The sequence below is a fragment of the Moschus berezovskii genome, chromosome 11, assembly GCF_049115385.1.
Source record: "Moschus berezovskii isolate FMDL1 chromosome 11, NW_MosBer_1.0, whole genome shotgun sequence".
NCBI lineage: Eukaryota > Metazoa > Chordata > Mammalia > Artiodactyla > Moschidae > Moschus > Moschus berezovskii.
The window spans coordinates 63,989,544-64,012,386 of record NC_142470.1 but is presented as its reverse complement, the minus strand read 5'-3'; the positions used below and the strand labels follow the sequence as shown (position 1 = coordinate 64,012,386).

General features: G+C 35.6%; 1 protein-coding gene across 2 annotated transcripts in view; it reads left to right on the top strand.

The window, feature by feature from the left end:
• Window positions 1–22,081, top strand: part of PAPOLG (poly(A) polymerase gamma) — a 34,344-nt gene extending 12,263 nt beyond the window's left edge. The window contains exons 6-22 of one of the 2 annotated variants that reach the window (XM_055399910.2): window positions 937–990; window positions 2,820–2,931; window positions 5,063–5,152; window positions 5,787–5,925; window positions 6,461–6,533; window positions 7,277–7,397; window positions 7,730–7,814; window positions 8,217–8,270; window positions 10,653–10,772; window positions 11,354–11,463; window positions 13,170–13,291; window positions 13,529–13,704; window positions 14,697–14,785; window positions 14,889–15,106; window positions 15,673–15,738; window positions 15,912–15,968; window positions 17,578–22,081. In XM_055399910.2, coding sequence (XP_055255885.1) covers window positions 937–990; window positions 2,820–2,931; window positions 5,063–5,152; window positions 5,787–5,925; window positions 6,461–6,533; window positions 7,277–7,397; window positions 7,730–7,814; window positions 8,217–8,270; window positions 10,653–10,772; window positions 11,354–11,463; window positions 13,170–13,291; window positions 13,529–13,704; window positions 14,697–14,785; window positions 14,889–15,106; window positions 15,673–15,738; window positions 15,912–15,968; window positions 17,578–17,676 — 1,785 coding nt within the window. In that variant the 3' untranslated portion in view covers window positions 17,677–22,081. The remainder of the gene's footprint in view (window positions 1–936; window positions 991–2,819; window positions 2,932–5,062; window positions 5,153–5,786; window positions 5,926–6,460; window positions 6,534–7,276; window positions 7,398–7,729; window positions 7,815–8,216; window positions 8,271–10,652; window positions 10,773–11,353; window positions 11,464–13,169; window positions 13,292–13,528; window positions 13,705–14,696; window positions 14,786–14,888; window positions 15,107–15,672; window positions 15,739–15,911; window positions 15,969–17,577) is intronic. The other variant, XM_088841413.1, reaches the window with a different exon arrangement.
• Window positions 22,082–22,843: the final 762 nt, after the last annotated feature.

The following is a 22,843-nucleotide window of genomic DNA, read 5'->3' as shown; positions in this document are numbered from 1 at the left end:
AGCTATTCATTCAGCAAATAAAATTTCAGCACCACTGATTAATCCAGTATGGCCTTAGTCCCACAAAAACAAGAGTGAACAAAACATAGTTTATGGGATGGAGGGATTGGGGGAACTAAACAAACAGTTCTTATATTTATTTATTTTTGCTGTGCTGGGTTTTCATTGCTGCTCATGGGCTTTCTCAGTTGTGGCGACTTGAGGGGCTACTCCTTATTGCATTCCTCGGCTTCTCTCTGCAGTGGCTTATCTTGTTGCAAAGCACAGGCTCTAGGCCCAGTAGTTGTGGGGCACAGGCTTTGTTGCTCCAAAGCATGTGGAATCTTTTCCAACCAGGGGTCGAATGTGTGTCCCCTGCATTGACAGGCAGATTCTTAACCATTAGACCACCAGGCAAGTCCAACAAACGGTTTTAATGTAGTTTCAAGTGCTTGGATAAGGTGAAGCTAGAGGACCTTGTTATTTGGGTTTCTGAAAATGGAGGAGGAGGTTAAGAATTCATTAGATGAAGGGATTAGGAGGGCTCAGAGAAACATTCCTACTAAATCCAAACTGTATAGATTTTTTTTGCTAAATTAGTCATGAGATCTGATACTTTAATTTTTTACACTAGTGCTCTTGGTAAATAATCAGTTTTCAGTTTAAGTTCCAACAAATAGTAAATACCCAAATGATAGCATTTTTCCCTGCTAGTTTCTGATGAGTATTTTTAGAAGGATAATAACTTAGATAACTACTCTGATGGATATTTTGTATATCTTAGATAACACAGTCACAAAGTAGAAGTACTTGCTTACCTAGAATGAGAAACCAAGAAAATTTTCATATTTTCTACTGAATTAGAAATTGGGGGGAAAGTATTCACATTATTGGCATTTGGGAAGGACAGAGAAAAGATTACACATTATTTGTTGTAATTGTTTTTTTCTTTTGCAGGCTGTAGAAGATGCCTTTGTGCCTGTTATAAAATTTGAATTTGATGGAATTGAAGTAAGTGTTACCTATTTTTCTGACTTTACAGTTGAACTATTTAACCTTTATGGGGTGTTTTTTTGGTGCTGTTTTGTATTTTTTAAAAATCATATTTACATAGGCCCATATTTTAAGAAATCAAATAGTCTAGTCATGGTGAATCCTTCCTCACCGTGGAAGATGAACCAACCTCCATCCCTGCCCCCATTATTTTTATACACATCCATCTCATTCCCATATTCTCCTAAAATAATTATATATTATAGTTTTAGTTAGAGCAGTATTCATTGTTTTTGTTATGATGATCTTATAAAAACTGTTCAAAACTAAGCACACAATGTACTAGGTTACCATTCTTTGATATGTGACTTGTTTTCTCAGAAGTTATTGTGTTTTGTTTCCTTGATTATTACACTTTTATTAATTCAAACTCAGTCTCTCCTGGTTGTCTAAATCTCCATTAGATAGATTTGGATTTCTCAGGTGTTCTGTCATTAATATCTTGGGAAAATATCTCACTGATTCTTCTCATCTATTCAGATCTATTCTTGATTGGTCTCCATGAGTGATACACAGCTGTCATTCTGACTTCTGTCTTCACTGATGCTGGGATTTCCTTTTGCTTCTCTAGTTTTCTTTTCTCTTGACTTGCTCTCTTTTTAGAGGCACTCATCTACCAGCTTCCCTAAAAAGAGCACATATTTTTGAGATCTTGCATGTTTAAAAATGTCTTTATTCTGTTCTCACACCAAATTGATGTGTTGGCTAAGTATAGAGTTCTAGGTGGGAAATAATTTTTCTTAGGATTTTGAAGACCTTGTTTGCTTCATTGTCATCTAGTTCCCATACTCTATTGAGTAATGTGAAACCAATTTGATTCCTCATCCTTTGTATGTGACCTGTTTTGTCTTTTTGGCCACTGTTTGGTTTTCTTTTTTTCCCCCTGGTCTTCATCATTGTAAAATTCATGGTAACACACTTTGTTTTGCTATGTATCTTTTCAAACAAATGTGCTAAGGCACTCAGTTCCTTCAATTTGGAAATACCTATCCTTCAGCTCTTGGAAATTGTATTGAATTCTGTTGTGTTTCCTGCCTTTGTTTTCTGTCCTCCTGGAACTCCTAACATTTTTGCACCCCCAGGACTGCCTTTTTTTTTTTTTTAAACTTCTTCCTTCCTACTTATAACTGTGTCTTCATATTTTGTTCTGCTTTTTGGGCTTGTCTCATTTTTTAAACTTTTCTCTTGTTTTTCATTTCTGCCATCATACTTTATTTTCTAAGAATACTTTTTTATCCTCTTAAGTGTTCCTGTTTGTTTATGAGTTTATTTACAGCTTCTTGTCCTTATTTCCTAGATACAGTTTATCTCTGCTTCCTTAGATCTGCCCAGTCTGTTACATTTGTCCATATGCTTTCCAGCTTTCAGAGTTTTTGCTGTTGTCTCCTACTGTATTCTTTGACCTAGTGGTTTATGCCTTTAAAAACAATAACACCAGAACACAACAAAACAAAATTTTGCCAGTATTTTAGTGGGCTTTCAAGAGGGAATGAATGTAAATGTGTTGAATCTGCCATCTTTATCTAGAAATGTCACTCATATGGTTTTGATTTTTTTTTAAAATGCTTGGCAAAATTAAAATGCTTTCCCTTCATTTGAAACCTGTTCTCCCAAAACTTTGCAGTGATTTTCCTATATAGTGTTGCCTGTATAGGCATTTGGAAATTTTGGTAGAACTTACCAAATAAGTAATTAGAACTTTTTACATTTTTGAGATGGGAAAGTCAGGGAGAATGGACTAGGAGAAAAAGTAATATTTCTCTCTTTTCTTTTTCATTTTTCCAAAGATTGATTTAGTCTTTGCAAGATTGGCAATACAGACCATTTCAGAAAATTTAGATCTAAGAGATGACTCTCGACTGAGAAGCCTTGATATAAGGTGTATTCGCAGCCTAAATGGTAAGCTTCTAAAAAGAAATTTCAGAAACCTGCTTGAAAACAGACAAATAGAAATCTTTTTGCAAAACTATTATAAGAATTAGCCTTAGTTTAATATGATGTAATTTTCTTTATACAAGTAATCGGATCACATTTAACCATTGTAAAACATAAATTTGAAATGTTTATAGCAGTGGTTCTCAGGCTTATTGGTGTCAGGACCCCTTTACACTCAACATTTTATAAGGACCCCCCAAGATCTTCATTTACATGAATTATATTTATCAATATCATATTAGAAATAAAAACTTGAGAAATTTTTAAGGTATTTACTTATTAGTCTGTTTAAAAATAGCTATAATAAATCATTTATAAGTGAATATAGATATATTTTTGTGTGAGAATGGCAGGTTTTTTGGCATTTTTGTGACTAATATTTTTTCATATATGCTTTTACTGTCAGTATCATAAAATTTTACTTTGATTGAAGCATAGGGAGAAAATCTGACTTCTTAAAGATATGTATTTGGAAAAGGGAGTATTTTAATAGCCTTTCACATAATTGTGGATATTTAATGCTACACCAAAACTTGACCAGTGACAGTTTTTTTTTCTTTTTAACAGCATTATTCAGGTATAATTACACACTATAAAATCCATCTTTTTAGGTATATAATTTAGTAGTCTTAGTATATTCACAGTTGTATACTACAGTAGAATTTTAGAACATTTTTTTATCATTCTTGAATGATCCCTCATACCCTTGCAATTATTCCCCTTTTCAACCTCCAGTCTCTGGCAACCACTTCTATCTCTGTAGATTTGCCTTTTCTGGATATTTCATATGAATGGGATCATATAATACGTGGTCTTTTGTGTCTGGCTTCTTCACTTTGCATAATGTTTTTGAGGTTTATCCATGTTTGTAGCATACGTCAGTAATTTGTTCCTTTTTCTGCTGAATTAAAAGTGATCTTTTTTATGTGTTGATTAGAATATAGAACCTCAAATGTTATCAGTTAACTTTTGTACACTGTTACATTAAAATCTATTGGTGTGTCTGATTCTTTGAATGAATCTTTTACCCATGCATGATTCTGTCTTATCATGCCTTAGGTATGTGGAAAATACCGGCTCACAAAGTTATTTGGATCTTCTAAATATTAACACACATTTTACTATAAAATAATTTTTAAAAAATCACATTAATCACTATCACCACCAATCTCATCAGAAAAGCCTAGGTCTTGGAAAGCTGTCAAGCTCATAGTAACAAATACTAGTTGTCCAAAATTCTGATTTTTACTTAAAAGCTCGTTTTATTGCAATAAATTTGATCATTTGGTTTTCTAAAAGTGAGTGGCTCATTTTTTTCATTTTTTTATGAAACGTCTGCTAAATACCCAAAAATGAATAACCACGTTGTCTGTCAGTCACTCTTCCTACTAAAACTGATGTTCCCTGAAAAAAAAGAATATAGTTAGCTTACCTTGAACATGTTCAGACATCACACAAGTTCCTCTCCTGTTTTCTAACTGCAAACTTGTGGTGAAGATAATATCGTCTACTAGTACACTTTGTTGGTACAGCTTTGATTCACTGCTTAGAAGCCAGCAGTTTTATCCAACACTGGTTTTGAACCATGAGTACAAATTTAACATAGTGAAACAAAGAACGCATTAATATTACAAAAGTAGATTTGACCTAATAGAGTCCCCAGCGTCCACTGACCACATCTTGAGAACTACTGGTTTATAATAGCTTCTTTAACGTAATCATTGTGTTTTGCTATATTTCCAGAGAGCAGCAATAAATTACAGTATTTGTGGATAAGGTTTGCATTAAAGCAATAATAGTTTTCTAACTTAGAGGCATTTGATTAACAGTAAAGCCAGATGTGGGAAAAAATAAAAATATATTTCAGATTCATCTCTTATTTTAATATTAGATTGCGTTACCCATGTGCTGTTTAATTCTTTATAATCAAAGTGATTTCTGTTACATAAGGGCTAAGTTTAAAGTATATGGAGAAATTAAACTTCATATTTTATTATCTTTGCTATTTTTAGCATTTGAGAGTTGACGTTAAAAGGCTGTCTGAATTAACTGGAATTTGTTGCATAATGAAAAATGAATGCTTTATGTTTTTTAGGATGTAGAGTTACTGATGAAATTTTGCATTTAGTGCCAAATAAAGAAACTTTCAGACTCACCCTTAGAGCAGTTAAACTATGGGCAAAACGTAAGTCTCCAAAGTCTTTAATTTTACCTTGAGTTATAAAATTATAATTTTCAGTTGCTCGTGGTAGACAGATAGGAAACTACTGTAGGGGACCTAGGTACAGTGAGTTTTGGAGGGGCTGTTTCTTTTTCAGATGTGGTGCTTCTGGTGCTCAGATGAGTGACTCTTTTTTTCTTCCATCGGTGAAGACTAAAAGCCCCTGACTCTACTTCTTAGGTTTCAGCCAGGGAGTTAGAATGAGTTAGAACTTGAAGAGTAAAATCCTTACTCATCTTCGAGTTCTCTGTAGGCCGAACTGTCTTAATCATCTTTATCGCCATCGTCAGCAGTCTAGTATATAATAGGTGTGCAGTAAATTCTTTAAAGGAGGAACCTACAGTGATAGTTTTAACATTTTGTTTTTACCTTACAGCACTCTGTGTTGGAGGGCAAAGTAGGAGATAAGATGAGTGACTTAGTGTTAACTAACAATGAGCCTGTCATGAAGGTCTGCATGTTGATTTTAATGTTTCTGTAATGGAAAAGAGTTCCAAGCAAATCTTAGGAGAGCAGTTAAACTTTAAGCCGTTCCTTATACATGAATGTCATGGATAGTAGGTCCTAACAATAATTAACAACTATATTAATTTTCTAGGACGTGGTATTTATTCCAACATGCTGGGATTCCTTGGTGGTGTCTCCTGGGCAATGCTGGTTGCAAGAACTTGCCAATTATATCCAAATGCAGCGGCTTCTACTTTAGTTCATAAGTTCTTCTTAGTTTTTTCCAAGTGGTAAGTAGTCATATACGTATTTTCTCTGCTTACTAACTTCTGCCTATGTGTATACTTATTTGGAAATTAAGAATTATGCTTACACTTTTTCTGTTGTCTTACATTTCTTTTTTAAAAAGTTAAATTTTAAACATCAAATTTGAGGAAATGATGGGATACCAGATGGTGCTTTCTTCTAGGGGGTCTGTAAATGTGGGCCTTTAGCTAGTGAGAGTGGTCTTTGCTCTGCCAGTTACTAGCTCTATATAGGTTAAAATCTCCTCATCTGTAAAACAGAGATAAATAGCTGCTTCATGTATTTATTAGGAGTATTCTCAGTAAATGTTGGCTGTTGCTGGTACTAAATTATCAGAGTTAAGTCCATGAAAGCAAATGAAAAGGAAAGAAAAAATTCAGGTTTAAATTAGTTAAAGTTAATGGGCAAAGCAGTATTTGCCCTTTCAGAGATCACTGCTTTAAAATAAGCAACTTTTAACATTTCATGTGGTTCCTCAAGTGAGGTCTTACATGAGTTTATTTTCCTGTTTCACGTTAGGGAATGGCCAAATCCTGTGCTGCTGAAGCAACCGGAAGAAAGCAATTTGAATTTGCCAGTTTGGGATCCTCGGGTATGTAACTTATTAAAGCTTTCTCGGAAAAGGACACTTCTGTAAAGTGAAATCTAGTTCAGGATAATTCCCCTGGTTCCTATTCATCTTCCTTCTGTGTAAACTATAGTCCTTTCCTTCCCTCTACTGTGTTTTTTGGTGCAGATGATTTGTGTCTCCAGTGCTGCTCCAATGGCATTAAAAATCACCTGTATAAGACTTGATAAGTGGTTGTATCAACCAGGATATCATAATCTATTGTTTAAAGCTGTCTTACAAGTAATTAGTTACTAATAATAAAATACTGACATATATAAAACATGTACTTTGCAGTGCAGTTTAAAGCAGATTCGTGGTCCCACGATAGCAGAACTCTCACCTTGCATTTTAATTTGCTTTTAGAGTACTCATTCCTGAGTAACCAAGGGGAAGGTATGGAGAGAGGATAGAGGACCATTGGACCAGATAATCCTCTTTGCGCTTACTATTATATTTCCTCGGTTCTAAAAGACCATTGTTTATAAAGTGTACCATCTTTACAGCTTTTCAAGGGAAAAATAAAATTTTGCAGTTTTTTTTTAAGTTTGACTGTCATACACATCTGACTTCAGAAATAAATGTAGTTGGGGAGGGGAAATGTTTTTCTTAGAGTTGAGGAAATGTAGTATTAAAATATATTTCATATTCTTCAGACTTTTGGGGAAATGAAGTGAGGACAACTGAAATAGGAGAATAGATCAATTATTCTGCTTCTAATTTCACAGGTAAATCCATCAGATAGGTATCATCTCATGCCCATAATCACCCCTGCCTACCCACAACAGAATTCTACGTATAATGTGTCCACATCAACTCGAACAGTAATGGTAGAAGAATTTAAACAAGGTAAACCTGTTAGCCCTGTTGCCCTATACATATTCCCACAAGATTTGGTTGACAACAATTTTATTCTATTGCAGTTATGCCTATTATTTCTAAAAATTATTTCAAAGTTTTTCAGTAATTGGTTTTTGCAAAGTATGTGATAATATTAAAAGGCCAAAAATGGAGCCACTCCAGTCTGGTTGAAATTGACGTTTGTGTTCTGAGAAAGAACATAATAAATTTATACTTTTTTTTTAAATTTAGGGATTTGGTGGGGTTAGAGCTTTGAGGGAAGGGTAATACAGGAGCTATGATGCTTGGTTTTCAGAATCTGTGTTTCTTTCTCTCTTTAGGTCTTGCAGTCACAGATGAAATTCTTCAGGGGAAATCAGATTGGTCCAAACTACTTGAACCACCAAATTTTTTCCAAAAGTATAGGTATTTGAAATTTTGCATTTGTGTGTTTATGTGTGTGTGTAAGGAAGAAGAATATTAAACTTACAAAGTTAATACATAATAGGTGACAGTTGTCACTTGAGTAGTTGGAGTGAGGTAGAGAGAATAGGTTAGCAGAAACCCTAGGTGATAAGAAAGTCTATACTGTAGTAGTATCAACCCAGTATTTGTGGGGTTTTGGTGTTAGTGAATTGATTTTAATTAGAGGGTCTAGAATTAATTTTGTGAAAATCAGAGCATGTTTCAATTTTCATAAATGTGTGCCTGTGTTAGCTTTTTTGTTCATTGGGAGGGAGAAAGAAAAAGTAATGATCGAAAGTCAGACTCTAACAATAATTTCTGGCTTTCCCCCCGCCCCCAATTGTTGCTGAAAATTCTTCACAGACATTATATAGTATTGACTGCCAGTGCATCAACAGAAGAAAATCATCTAGAGTGGTAAGGCATTTCAAGTTCTCTGCCTACTGTGTAATGATAACATATTTATATGATGCTTTATCATTTCTAAAACACTTTCTTGGGCTTCCCTGGTGGCTCAGAGGTTAAAGCGTCTGCCTCCGATGCGGGAGACCCGGGTTCGATCCCTGGGTCGGGAAGATCCCCTGGAGAAGGAAATGGTAACCCACTCCAGTATTCTTGCCTGGAGAATCCCATGGACGGAGAAGCCTGGTAGGCTACAGTTCACGGGGTCGCAAAGAGTCGGACACGACTGAGTGACTGAACGGAACGGAACGGAAAACACTTTCTTACTTTTCAATTATTAAATATTATATTGACTGTTGTACTTGACCACGGAGTATCAGTGTTTAAGAAATACCATCAAATTAATGTTTCAGAATTGAAAGTGACATGAGATAAGGATTTATGCACGGACTTTTGCTTTTTGTCACTTCCCAGAGTCAGATTTAAGCAAAATTGTGAGGCATTTGAATGATTCTGATATATAACCATAATGTCTATACAGACACATATATACACATGTGCTCCAGTCATGACTGTTTTGTGGCCCTGAAAGGCAGTATTTTAGATCAAGAGTGCGTTAAATATATCGGTCCTTCTTGAAAAAGAAAGGGGAGGAAACAGACTTCACTAAGTAACTTTTCATTTACTTGAATGGCATTCTAAACAGTCTCTTAATACACTGGACTGAATTTTTCTAATGAACATGTAAAGCTAGATTTAGAAAATGCAGAGGAACCAGTGATCCAATTGCCAAAAATCATTTGGATCATAGAAAAAGTAAGGGAATTCCACAAGAGTGACTACTTCTGCTTCATTGACCACGCTAAAGCCTTTGACTGTTGTGTGGATCACAGCAAACTGTGGAAAATTCTGAAAGAGATGGGAATACCAGACCACCTTACCTGCCTCCTGAGAAACCTGTATGCAGGTCAAGAAGCAACAGTAATGCACATGGAACAACAGACTGGTTCAAAATTGGGAAAGAGTATGTCAAGGCTGTATATTGTCATCCTGCTTATTTAATTTACATGCAAAATACATCATAAGTGCTTGCCTGGATGAATCACAAGCTGGAATCAAGATTGCTGTAAGAAATATCAACAACCTCAGATATGTAGATGATACCACCCTAATGTCAGAAAGCGAAGAGAAACTAAAGAGCCTCTTGATGAAAGTGAAAGAGGAGAGTGAAAATCTGGCTGAAAACTCACCATTGAAAAAATGAAGATCATAGGAACTCTTACTCAGTGTAAAGCCCCAAAGATCCGTTACTTATTTTTATTTTATATTGTACTATATTTTATTTATAGTGTTGTGTTTGTTTCAGGTGTATAGCAAAGTGATAGTCATATATATATATATATATATGAATTAACAAAAGCAGTTCCTGTCTTTTGATGGGGAGTTCGTGGTTTACAATATAAATGGCATTATTTTGAGAGAGGGATAACTTAGGTAAAGTATTGGGTTTTTTTTTCTTTTTGCAGCTTGAAGCAGTTGTAAAATAACTTAATGTAGCTTTTTGCAACTGTGTATTCTATAGTATTTTTTTCATGTGGTGATATTTTAACTGTTAATGTTTATGGCATTGTGCTTTGTACCATTTAAAAAAAAAAAAAATGAAGATCATGGCATCCGGTCCCATCACTTCATGGCAAATAGATGGGGAAACAATGGAAACAGTGATAGACTATATTTTCTTGGGCTCCAAAATCACTGCTGATGGTGACTGCAGCCATGAAATTAAAATACTGTTGCTCCTTGGAAGAAAAGCTGTGACAAACCTAGACAGCATATTAAAAAGTAGAAACGTCACTTTGTTGGCAAAGGCCTATAATAGTCAAGGCTGTGGTTTTTCCAGTGGTCGTGTACGGATGTGAGAGTTGGACCATAAAGAAGGCTGAGCACCAAAGAATTGATGCTTTCAAACCGTGGTGCTGGAGATGACTCTTGAGAATCCCTTGGATAGCAGGGAGATCAAAGCAGTCAATCCTAAAGGAAATCAATCCTGAATATTTGTTGGAAGGATTGAAGCTGAAACTCCAATACTTTGGCCACCTGATGCGAAGAGCTGACTCATTGGAAAAGACCCAGATTCTGGGAACGATTGAAGGCAAGAGGAGAAGGGGATGACAGAGGATGAGATGGTTAGATGGCATACTGACTCAGTGGACATGAGTTTGCTCAAACTCTGGTAGATAGTGAAGGACAGGGAAGCCTAGTGTGCTGCAGTCCATGGAGTCACAGAGTAAGATATGACTTAGCAACTGAATCATCATAGCTAATATGCTATTTGGTTTACTTGGATATAGCTTCCACATTTAACATTCAAAATTCTTTTCTGTGTTTTTATTTTAGGGTTGGGTTAGTAGAATCTAAAATACGTGTACTTGTGGGAAACTTGGAACGGAATGAATTTATTACTCTTGCCCATGTAAATCCCCAATCATTCCCAGGAAATAAGGAACATCATAAAGAGTAAGTTAATTATTTTTTAATACTTTTTTTCTTAAATAATGTTACCTGACATATGTATATTTAAGATCAGTTATAAGATTGCCATGTTACATAGCAGTTATTGCTATGTAACAGGCACTGATGGAGGATGATAAATCATATTCTTGAGCATAAGTGATCATGCATTAAAACTAAGTACATGTTGGGAATTCCGTGGTTGCTCAGTGATTAGAACTCTGACTCTCACTGCCCAGGGCCCAGGTTCAATCCCTGGTCAGGGAACTAAAATCTCACAAGCCACACGATGAGGCCAAAAAAAAGACAACCAAGTACATGCTCTGTTGGAAGCCCACAGACCTCAACAAAAAGTTCCATCACGGTCAATATTTGGAGCATCCTTAAGTACATATATTTAGTTGGTTATTTTCAAAGCATTTAATCTGCTTTATAATAACACAGGATAACTTAACAGTGTTTTTTAAGAATTTGGCCAAACCATTGAAATTTGTATTTGTGCTTCCATGGAGACCAAGTTTTAATTATCAAATAACATCTGTAAAACTATTAAAAATTAATGGAAATTCTTAAATTTTATTTTATAGCAACAATTACGTATCAATGTGGTTCCTTGGAATAATTTTTCGGAGAGTAGAAAATGCAGAAAGTGTTAATATAGACTTGACATACGATATACAGTCATTTACTGATACAGGTAAGACTTTGTCATCATAGAGCTGTGGCACTCAACCTTGGCTGTAATGTAGTATCTTCTGTCCAGAATCTGGCTGGCTATATTTTTATAAAGTTCCACAATTGGTTAAATGAACATGAAACATCTTTATTATGAAACTATACGCTGCCCTTAAGATTAAGTAAAGGCATGATGAAACAACCTATAAGACCTCTTGGGGGAGGAGGGAGGTGCAGACCAGCAGGTATGATATAGTATCATTTATATAAATCAGTAAAGAAATGCATGCATTTTTGCTTAAAAATCATAGACTATCTCTGGAAGGATATATAGTTTTTAATAAAAGAAACTGGCAGAATTGCTTTTAGGTCAGGGAACTAACTGGGTGTGTCTGACAGAGGCAACTTCACTGTATACTCATGAACTGTTTGAGTTTTGTACCATGTTAATATATTAACTTTTAAAACAAAAAGAAGACTAAGGAAGCTAAGATGATTTTTAGTGTGTACAGCCAGTGTTTATACAAAGTCATAAAGATTACTTGTTTTTTGACTTTTATTTTACATGAAATAAATATCAGTCGATACAGGCTTGCTGAATATGTTTCAGAATCAGTGAAAAGAATCTTTTTCACATCTTCTAAGACCATCTTTGGAATATCTTAATATATTAATATAATATCTTAATATATATCTTAATATCTTAATATAAATGTGGGGTTGTCTTAATAATGTGGAAACTACATTTATACTATTCTTGGTTAGCTCATCTGAGTTTTTCTTTTGAACTATCACTCATATTTCATGAAAATGCAGGTTTCTCTGCATCACCTTACAACTACTGAATCACAGGCTCTGGGAGTGGAGCCAGAAGTCTGCAGGTTGAACATGCAATCCTAAGGGTTCTGTTATAAGCAATCTGGAATGAAAACATAGATATAAATTTTTCCATTCTAATTTGGACTCATTTTTTCCAAAAGGAAGGGGTTGAGAAGCTCTGTTTATTACAGATTTATAAAATGTTCTCCAGATAGAGATATTGAGGCCCCAAGAGATTATATAATTTACATTTCACAGTAGATACTGTGCAGAAGAAACCTCCCACCCCTCTCTTCAGTTAGCTTATCATATGAGTATTCACAATTAACACACACTAAATAATTTATATAATAGTTAATAAAACTGACTTTCTTACAAGGAGTGAGAAGCAGCACTAGAGTGGGATCTGGGGCTATGTGTATTTCAGTATTGGCAGGGCATTAAAGGCTGTCTTGTTTACCTACTTACATGATAAGGATGTACTTCTAGATGGTTTCTCATGTCTTACAGTCTATGACTTGTATAGTAAAAGAAGCTTCATGGAGGAGGAGAGCTTAAGTTGCATCTTTTATATATGGTATTAGGATTAGCTCAGATTTGGGCAGGTAGTAATGAGAAGAGATTTCCCTTAGGGAAAATAGCAGAAAATAAGATTTAGGAAAAGTTTTTTCCATACATTAATTTTGTTAGTGAGATTTGATTATGGGAAAGTCTTAGAAGTTGGACATGAGGAAACTAGTCAGTACTTGAAAAGGATTGTGATGTGAAAATGTTTTGGAAGTATTTGTTCTGTAAGAATGTTTTGTGTAGTGATGTGGAGATATTGAAGGTACGTATTTTAGAAAAAGAAAATAGCACGCTTTCTTTAGAAAGGAGTTTCCTATTTTAACATACTGACTTTTGTTACAGTGTACAGACAGGCAAACAATATAAACATGCTAAAGGAGGGAATGAAAATTGAAGCAACTCATGTTAAAAAAAAACAACTTCATCACTACCTTCCTGCAGAAATTCTTCAGAAGAAGAAAAAGGTGAGTTTGTACTCACCTCTCCAGTCTGAACCCACACATGATCCTGGGCCCAAATTTGCATTTTTACAGCACCCAAACCTATTGAGAAGGTTTGGGAAAGTACATGCAATTAAATCTAGGACTGAAATCTTAACCTTCATTAATCACAAAATACCTTTTGTTTTATATGTACTTCAGAATTGAAACCATTTTTCTCATTTACTTTTTGAAATCCTAAAAGCTTTTCCCCTGTTTCAGCAAAGTCTATCTGATGTCACTCGAAGTTCAAGTGGACCTCAATCCAAAAGATCATCTCTGGATAGCAATTGTTTGGACAGCTCCAGAGACACTGATAATGAAACACCTTTTAATTCCCCAGTGTCTGCAAACAAGCCTTCCAAGCCTGATATTCCTCCTTCAGGGGAGACAGAGAGGTCTGCATTTCAAAATTTTCCTTTCAGTCTTCAGTTTATTTGAGGATAATATAAACTTCTGTACTTTTGCTAAATATCTTTTACCTATTAAAAAAAAAATTATTTTGTGAGTTACTAGTCAGTTTCTTCGGAGAAGGCAATGGCAAGCCACTCCAGTACTCTTGCCTAGAAAATCCCATGGATGGAGGAGCATAGTAGGCTGCAGTCCATGGGGTCGCTGTGGGTCAGACACGACTGAGCGACTTCACTTTCACTTTTCACTTTCACACATTGGAGAAGGAAATGGCAACCCACTCCAGTGTTCTTGCCTGGAGAATCCAGGGACACGGGAGCCTGGTGGGCTTCCATCTATGGGGTCACACAGAGTCGGACACGACTGAAGTGACTTAGCAGCAGCAGCAGCAGTCAGTTTCTTTGGAGAAGGCAGTGGCAACCCACTCCAGTACTCTTGCCTGGAAAATCCCATGGGCAGAGGAGCCTGGTGGGCTGCAGTCCATGGGGTCGCTAAGAGTCGGAGACGACTGAGCAACTTCACTTTCACTTTTCACTTTCATGCATTGGAGAAGGAAATGGCAACCCACTCCACTGTTCTTGCCTGGAGAATCCCAGGGACAGGGGAACCTGGTGGGTTCCATCTATGGGGTCACACAGAGTCAGACACGAATGAAGTGACTTAGCAGTAGCAGCGGCAGCAGTCACTTTCTTATCTTATTTAGAATTATATGACAGTTTGTGGCAATCCTGTGGGATGTGGTCTAGGTTTATGAATATATGGGAATATTAATAGGTGAGTAAACAGAAATGTCCAGGTTTTCTCTTTAATTTTTCCTGTTAATTCTCACTGGGTCCTCTTCCTTTCCCCACTGTTTTTTCTTCCTTTGGTGAAATGTTAAAGTAGGAGTACTTGAAAGAAGTAATTTAAACATTTAGTTAAAGTAATAAATACATACTATTTAAATAATTTAATAATGATAATTTAACACTTTTTATAGGAATAATGCTGAGCCTGCTGCTCTAATTGTGGAAAAGCCACTGAGTGTCCCGCCAGCTCAAGGGCTATCTATTCCTGTCATTGGTGCAAGTAGGTATCTACACTTTTCTTAGTTACAATTCTATTACATCTGTATTTAATTACTAAATTATTTCTTTTAATTATTTCTTAATTACTTTTTTTTCCTTTTCAGAAGTCGACTCTGCATTAAAAGCTGTATCACCCCCAGCTGTGTGTACCATTCCTACGGTAGTAGGACGAAATGTCATTCCTAGAGTCACACCTCACAACCCTGTCCAGGGGCAGCCACATCTAAATGGGATGTCAAATGTAACTAAGAATGTTACGCCTAAAAGACCCCACTCCCCGTCTGTAGATGGGTCCTCTAAGAGGTTGAAAGACATAGAAAAGGTATAATTACAGAGTCAGTGGTCATTCCGTAGTCAACTTTTTTTTCAAAGTAAACTTAAAATAGTGCTAAAGCAGCTCACAGTCCTTCATAGTTACCTTAGTATTCCATTAAGATTTGACCGTTTAAAAAGAATATTTACCTAAACCCTAATAGGATAATACTAATTGTTCATTCTGAATTCAAATTAATAATGTGTCTAAAAATTTGAATGATTAGTCTTGAGTTTCTCCTTGGTTTATGTAAAAGTCATTATTGGTAACTAAATATTTATTGAGTTGTAATGGTGATCTGCCTCTGCCTCCAGTAGGTGGTGGTATAAGTATTTTATTATCATCTCAGTAGATCAAACTGTAGAACTTAAGGGTGTCAATTAAATTCAGTCTGATTTAAATCCTCTTTGCTCACCAAACCTGTTTGTAATAGTTTTGACATTAGCCTGGTCACTTATTAGTTTCTCAATTTATATAGACTTCTATGGTTTTATAGGTAATAAGTAGCACCTATAAATAAATAGTACCTATGTAATAGGTAATAATAGCACCTCATTTTAATGTTTATATTTTAGTTTATTCGACTTGAATCAGCGTTTAAGGAATCACGTGCTGCTGAAGACAGAAAAAGAAAATCAGTGGTAAGTTTATTAATAGTATGCTTAAAAATACTTAAAGAGCCATGTATCAGGAAAAGTACTGCATTCAAAAGTAGATCAGATTTATCTCTTAAGTTTTAGTTATGGCTTATATCATGTAGAAATAAATATTTGCATATAGGAAAGTTTTCACTTGTATGTAATTCTGTTTTTAGGATGCCATTGGAGGAGAATGTATGCCTATTCCAACTATTGATACATCGCGCAAAAAGGTAACAGCCTAATTTGTAAGTAAAATACACAGGTACGAGTTCATAGGTAATCTACAGGTACAAAAAGCTCATTAAGAAGAGCCTAGCACTAGATGAAGGAAAGAGCTGATAAGATTTTGTCCGTGTCGTCCATATCAGCAGTGTAGTTGGAAGTTGGGGATGGAAATAGCAGAGTATATGAGCCTAAATGTATCTCAAAAGTCTAGAAAAGAGGGAGTTGTTCAAGATGTCATGATTTATTCAAAGTATGTTCAACTTTTGTTTTTATTTTTAAAGAAGCAGTTTCATGCTCAGCACAGTAATTCCTACCAACACTTGATTGTCTTTTGTTGTACCCCACTGCTTACTGATGAAAATCAGGCTTGATAGTTGGGGACCATACTTTACTAATATTTTGGAGGAACCAAATATACTGGTGTATAGAGTAAGTATCTTTGAAACATGAGCTAAATAGCCCCTAAATTTTAACATTTTAACTAATAATTCAGGTGCTCGTGTTTCTCATCATAGTCAACTGTCACCCTGCCAGATCCCCCAGGTATTGGCAATTCTAAAGCAAAATAGAAAATGTCCTCATACTTTCTATTAGTTGTGGAATTTGTACAGTTTAACATAAGAGCGAGTTACAAAAAATAGAGGTGTATAATTATATAATGTATGGTAATGGAAGAAAAAGTTTGAGGTGGATATTAAAGTGTGAAATGAAATGTCTGAGTTTTACTTTAAAAGATTTCAAGTATAAAGGGCAAGGGGTATAACCCAAATAACTACAGCAAAATTTTAATAATGTCTGAGTCTTCATTGTGGCATCTTCATCGTCCTTTCTATTCTTTTATGCATGTCTGAAATTTTTCATTTTTAATGGATGCCCATATGATATAATTGTTTAGTCGAGGTAACATGAAAGGAGAATTACTTCTTGCAGTCTTCTCTTAATGACTTGGAGCTAACATACTGTTTCCATCACACAACTATCTGTATTTTAGGTTTCTATCTTTGTTTCCCAGTTTCATAGACTTGCCTTCATTATGTAATAATCTTTAGTGTCTTCAAAAGCCTTCATAGAGATGTTGCTGAATGGTACCATCACTAAAGTTACCTACCTGACTGCAAAGTCAGTTTTCCTAAAAACTTAATTATCTCACAAGTTGGGTTATTCTCCATGAATGTTGTATAGAAACTAATTGAGGGATACAACTCGATATCAAGTTTCCCTCTGTATCACACACTCATTTCTCACCTTGCACCTGAGGATTTCATGTTTAGTGACCATAGTCTTCCTATTTCTCTTTACCATTGCCTGACTCTGAGGAGGACTTTGTTCTTTGTGCATTTCTCAGTGTAGAAGTGTCGACTGATTTTACACAGCCCTGTTTTTTATTCATATAACCCTCCCACTTCTGCCCTTTCCCTGTCCCTTTGCTTTTCACCTGTTTTTAAGTCCCCCAAACAAGAAGTACCTATTGGGAGAAAGTATTCAACGCATACTTCAGTGTATAGGAACTTAGAGCTCTTGGCAAAAAACTCAGACTTTTGTTACTGTTTTACTCACTGGACGTTTATAATATGTATTTGTTTTTCCTTCTTTGTTTTCAATTCTTTCTAACAGAGACTGCCCAGCAAAGAACTACCAGATTCATCATCTCCAGTTCCAGCAAATAACATCCGTGTCATCAAAAATTCCATCCGGCTGACCCTAAATCGGTAAAAGCAGTGCCTCCTTACCAAAGTGAATATGCAATCATTTAGTGGCATAGATGCAGCCACTCTTAGAGTGAGCTGTCACACATAAGATAAGGTGAAAGTTACAGTCATCTGCCTAACGACCTTGAAGTGTTTTTTGAACTCTCACACTTTGGCCTGCAGATGCTGTAGCATTCTCTCATTGATTGCTACATACACTTCTCTGAGGATCACCTGCTGTCAAATTGTCATCTTCAATCTTATGGCTTTGATTTGGAGGTTTTACTGCCTTAACTTTCGATGCTTGTTTCTCTGTTATGGGAACCAGTTCTTGGCTCTTTGGACACTCATAAAACAAGTCCTGAAATATCCACGCCCCCCCCCCTTTTTTTTAAGTCTTATGTTGTAATCATTGTATAGAACTGAAAAAAGTGAAAAAACAAAAACGAAAAAAATTCTTGTAATTTTCCAAATGTTAACACATTTACTTTAGCATTGAAGCCACTTTGTGAAACCTGAGATAAATGAATGTGAGGTATCTTTTCTGCTTTCCTCATTTGTGTACATGTACTTTTTGTCTGTTCTGTTGATTTAAATTATTTTTTCTCAGATTGGCACATGAAATATTTAAATTTTATTTTTTTGTGCCTTTCTGTCCAAATGTTGCATAGTTACCAGGGAGGATTAGTCCAGTGATTACATAAGAGTTGGGCACCATAAATTCTCTATATTTTGCCTCCTGTGGAGGCCTTTGAAATGCATCTTTATTAAGAATCAAAATATAACCAGAATACTGAAAGTCAGTATATGAACGGTGAAATTGTTACATAACCTATCTCATGCCATTCTTGTTAGTTGACTGGTATTTTTTACTGAGGAGCAACTCAATCCGGCATCAACAATAAAGATACTTTAAGTATGGTAAACTTGTATTTTTGACGTGTACAATTTAACTTGGCATGATAATTCCTGACCATTACGTACCCCCACAACTTCAGTTTCTTCACGGACTAGGCATGCAGAAATAAGCAGTGGATTTTATTGAGACCTAAAAGCATTTTTGATGACATTGTTACCAACCATTAATTGGCTCAGGACCTTTGTAATTTTTATTTAAATATAAGTTGTCTTTTTTTACACTGCTTTTTTCAGTCCTTTTCTTAATATTTTTTAAGTTTCATGAATGCATGCTCCATTTATTGAAATCCATAACCATGTAATTCTTGTAATATGTTGATTCAGTGTTTTGTAAATGAAGTCGTATGTATTTTCAGAGTATTTTTGTATGTACTGTAAGATACCATCTTTTCAAAGAGAAAACTTTAAAACCTTTACTGTCTCTCTTTAGTCTAATTTTTTAAATATGGATTATGCTTGAATTAAAATGAAAATGTATAGATTACACAGCCAGGAATGCTGGTATATATTACCTTCCTCAGCTTGCACTCACCATTTAGCAGGTCTAGTAGGAAAAACAAAATGGTACATTTGAATAGTGCAGGGAGAAACCCTTAGTTGTATAGTTTACAGGACACACGGGATGCCATTTAGCCGTTGGAGTCATAGTCCATTTTTTCTTGCAAGCCCTTTACCATTGAGCTGAAATAACTTGAATTCTGATTGTCAGAGAGCAGTATCCTGCTTCTCCCCTCCTGTTCCTGATCCCTGCCTACATCTCTGAAATGGAAATTCTAGTGTTTACTTCTAAGTTTTGCAAGAAAACAATGGTGGTTCCATTATTTACTTTTTACATAGGAAAAGACAAGAATGAAATCCCATGACCAAATGGTAGCTTTCTTGGCAAAGCTGTTTTTTTAGCTGACCCTTTTCCTTTATTCAGGTATTTTGAGCTTTGTTTTATAAATATTCTATTTGAGCAAAAGTGCATGATTATGAAAGGACTGAATAATTGTCATATGACTCAAAACATTAAAAACTTCTTTAAGGGCTTTAAGAATTCTTCATACATACATCCAAGTTTCACCTACTATGTAAACCAGTTCTTTGGAGTAACTAGTGGAGTTTCTCTTTAATAAGAAAGTAACAGGCCTAACCTTTGTACTATGGCATAGTCATATCTCTTGTTTTAAGTGTCTGTTCGATATGGGGTTCAAGACATAGCTGAGTGTTTAACTCCTCAGAGACAGCATTCTTCAACCTGTTTGCTGACTGGTTCGGGGAATTGATGAGATGCTTTTGAGATGGTGGGTTTAGTCAGAAATGAAGTGTTTTCTATCCCAATCAGTAGGTAGAACAATCAGTACAGTTGACCCTTGAACAACACAGATTTGAACTACACAGGTCCCATATGTATGAACTACACGGGTCCTGTATGTCACCTATACATATTTTTTCAGTAAATATAGTACTTGTATTTTTATCTTACAGATCTTTAAGTAGGGGAGATCACAATATGTAGAATCAAAAGAACTAGGGTTTGAGTCCTGATTCTATCCAAACTGTTTCAGCTTCCTGCCCTTGGGTGAGTCATGCATCAGTTCCTATGTGTTTGAGACAGAGTTAGCAGTACAAGTGTTTTCAGCTGGGATGAGGGGTTCAGCATCCCTGCCTCCTGCATCGTGCAAGGGTCAGCTGTGCATTTTGTTACCATGGTAGGAGAGGGGGTTCCAAGTAAGTTAAGAGGCAGAGGGAATGGTCTGTGATGATGTGCTATGTTCAGAGGCACTAGGTGAATGTGTTTAATTCTAAGATGTGTTTTATTTCAAGTATAACTAGAAATATATTTTACAGAGTCAAATAACCTGTTCTGTTTGTAGACAACACATTGATTTTCATGACGGTGTTAAATTTTAATCTTACTTTTCAGTGACTGGCTCTAAAGAATAATATATATCAAAGAAACTATTATCTGCTAGTTTAAACCTTAGGGATTTAACTAATTTGAGAGACAGGATACATGGCTTAAAACCTTGTAAAATTAGGGGAAGAGGATTTTACAAGACTGTGTTTACCTTAAGAGTTTTTGTCTTAAGACAGCAATTTGGTAACATTAAAATGCTTACTGTCCTATATAGGCACAGAAAAGGGAAGACGAACAGTGTCAAAATGGGCTAATCTTATATTCCATGGTGTCTGCCACTTCAAAATAGGAACTCCCAACTTGCAAGATCATGGACTGTAGGGAGTTCCTTGCAAATATATATAAGAAGTTTTTGTTCATATGCATATACTTGAGGGGAAGTTCATACTTTCATCAGTTCTCAAAATGGTTCATGACACTAAGAAAAAAAAAAGTTAGGGACCACAGCTTTACAGGATTGAATAATCCCAAACTTTGGAATTTTCTTAATATTTTTCTGTGGTATATTTCTGAAAATGTACTGTGTCTTTTAACTAGTAAAGTGGGCTATTGAAAGACTCTGGAATACTGAACTTTTCTCAAGTTTATATATTTCAGATGAAACTTTATCAGTATTTAGAAAAAGGCTTATGATTGGATTTATAAATTTCTTCATGTTCACTTCAATTCATTAACAGGGTCAAACCAACAAATTTCAACGTAGGAATGATCAGAGTAGAATAGCTTAGAATAATCATTGGAAATGGTAAAAAGCAGAATTAATAATTAAAGATCCTAAAAAAATAATAAAGATTCTAAAAAAATAATAATTAAAGATTATAATCCTTTGATTTGGTAGCCTTAAATTTCTTATTCCTCCATGTTTGTGGTTCAGATTGAACAGACCAATAAATAGAACTGTAGTGTTAAAACATTTTTTTAATAAAATTATATGAGTGTGTAAATAACTACCTATTAAACCTTCCAAAGCTTGGAATTTAAGTCATGATAATAGTGATGAATATAGTGCAAACAACAGAAGAAAGCCAGTCTCAAAATGGTAACTATTAGGATTTTTTAAAAGAATTGTACAAGGTCAGAGCCTTCCCAGATTTCCTATTTTTTTCTGGAATTTTATATTTGAAGTTAGTTGAACATAAGATTATCATCAGGCTTGCTCTAATTTTTTAATGTATTGCTGCATTTTTAGCAAGGACCCAAGTAATTACCTTAAAAAGTACTTAGGATATATTTGAGGTAAATGGTGCTACATCACTTCACAGTATTAATGTAAAATGAATGCAGCTGCTGCTCCTTTCTAGTTAGCTGTTTGTGTAATTCATATTAATTTTCCTGCCTTTTATTTGGATTGTCTTAATTTCTTAGTTGTACACACGAGCCTCATTATCTGTCGGGAATAAGTAATATAATAAACTTGCTTTGATAAATAGGTATTGGTGATTGACTGATATTATTTGGGTAACTTAAAAGTATCAGACATCTTTACTTATTTTTCAGACTGACAGCCAGTTGGTCATTTACCTCTCAGACTCTTTGGCAGATAATGGGATCCACTACTTGCTTAATACAAAAGCAAAGCTCATATTCAGTTTGCCTTACACGGAATATCTGATTAAACATTAGCAAGCAGTAGCATCTGCCTCAGACATTGGGGGCAAAAGTCTATCACCCTTTTGGTCAGCACAGGCAAGCAGACTTCTCTACTAATGGCTGAACAGCAATGCATTTAGCAGTCAGATTTTGGGTACTGTCCACAGAAGTATAAGCTACAGATCCTGTCACCTTCTTGTTAATGAACTGTGACTTGTTTGTAGTCAGTGTACCTATCTTGAATCTAGTACTGAATTCACAAATAAGAACCTGTGACTGCATCAAGATATTAGCAAGCCACTCACGACACCAGTGGAAACACACTTGACATTTATTAAGCTAATTAGCAAAGCCTTTTGTATGGATTGAGCCATGGACAACAGAAGGACTTCTAGTATAGTCACTTGTTGATGCTTTTGAACTGTGGTGCTGGAGAAGACTCTTGAGAGTCCCTTGGACTGCAAGGAGGTCCAACCAGCCCATTCTAAAGGAGATCAGTCCTGGGTGTTCATTGGAAGGACTGATGCTAAAGCTGAAACTCCAATACTTTGGCCACCTCATGCGACGAGTTGACTCACTGGAAAAGAGTCTGATGCTGGGAGGGATTGGGGGTGGGAGGAGACGGGGATGACAGAAGGAGATGGCTGGATGGCATCACCGACTCGATGGACAGGAGTTTGAGTGAACTCCGGGAGTTGGTGATGGACAGGGAGGCCTGGCGTGCTGTGATTCATGGGGTTGCGAAGAGTTGGACACGACTGAGCAACTGAACTGAACTGAA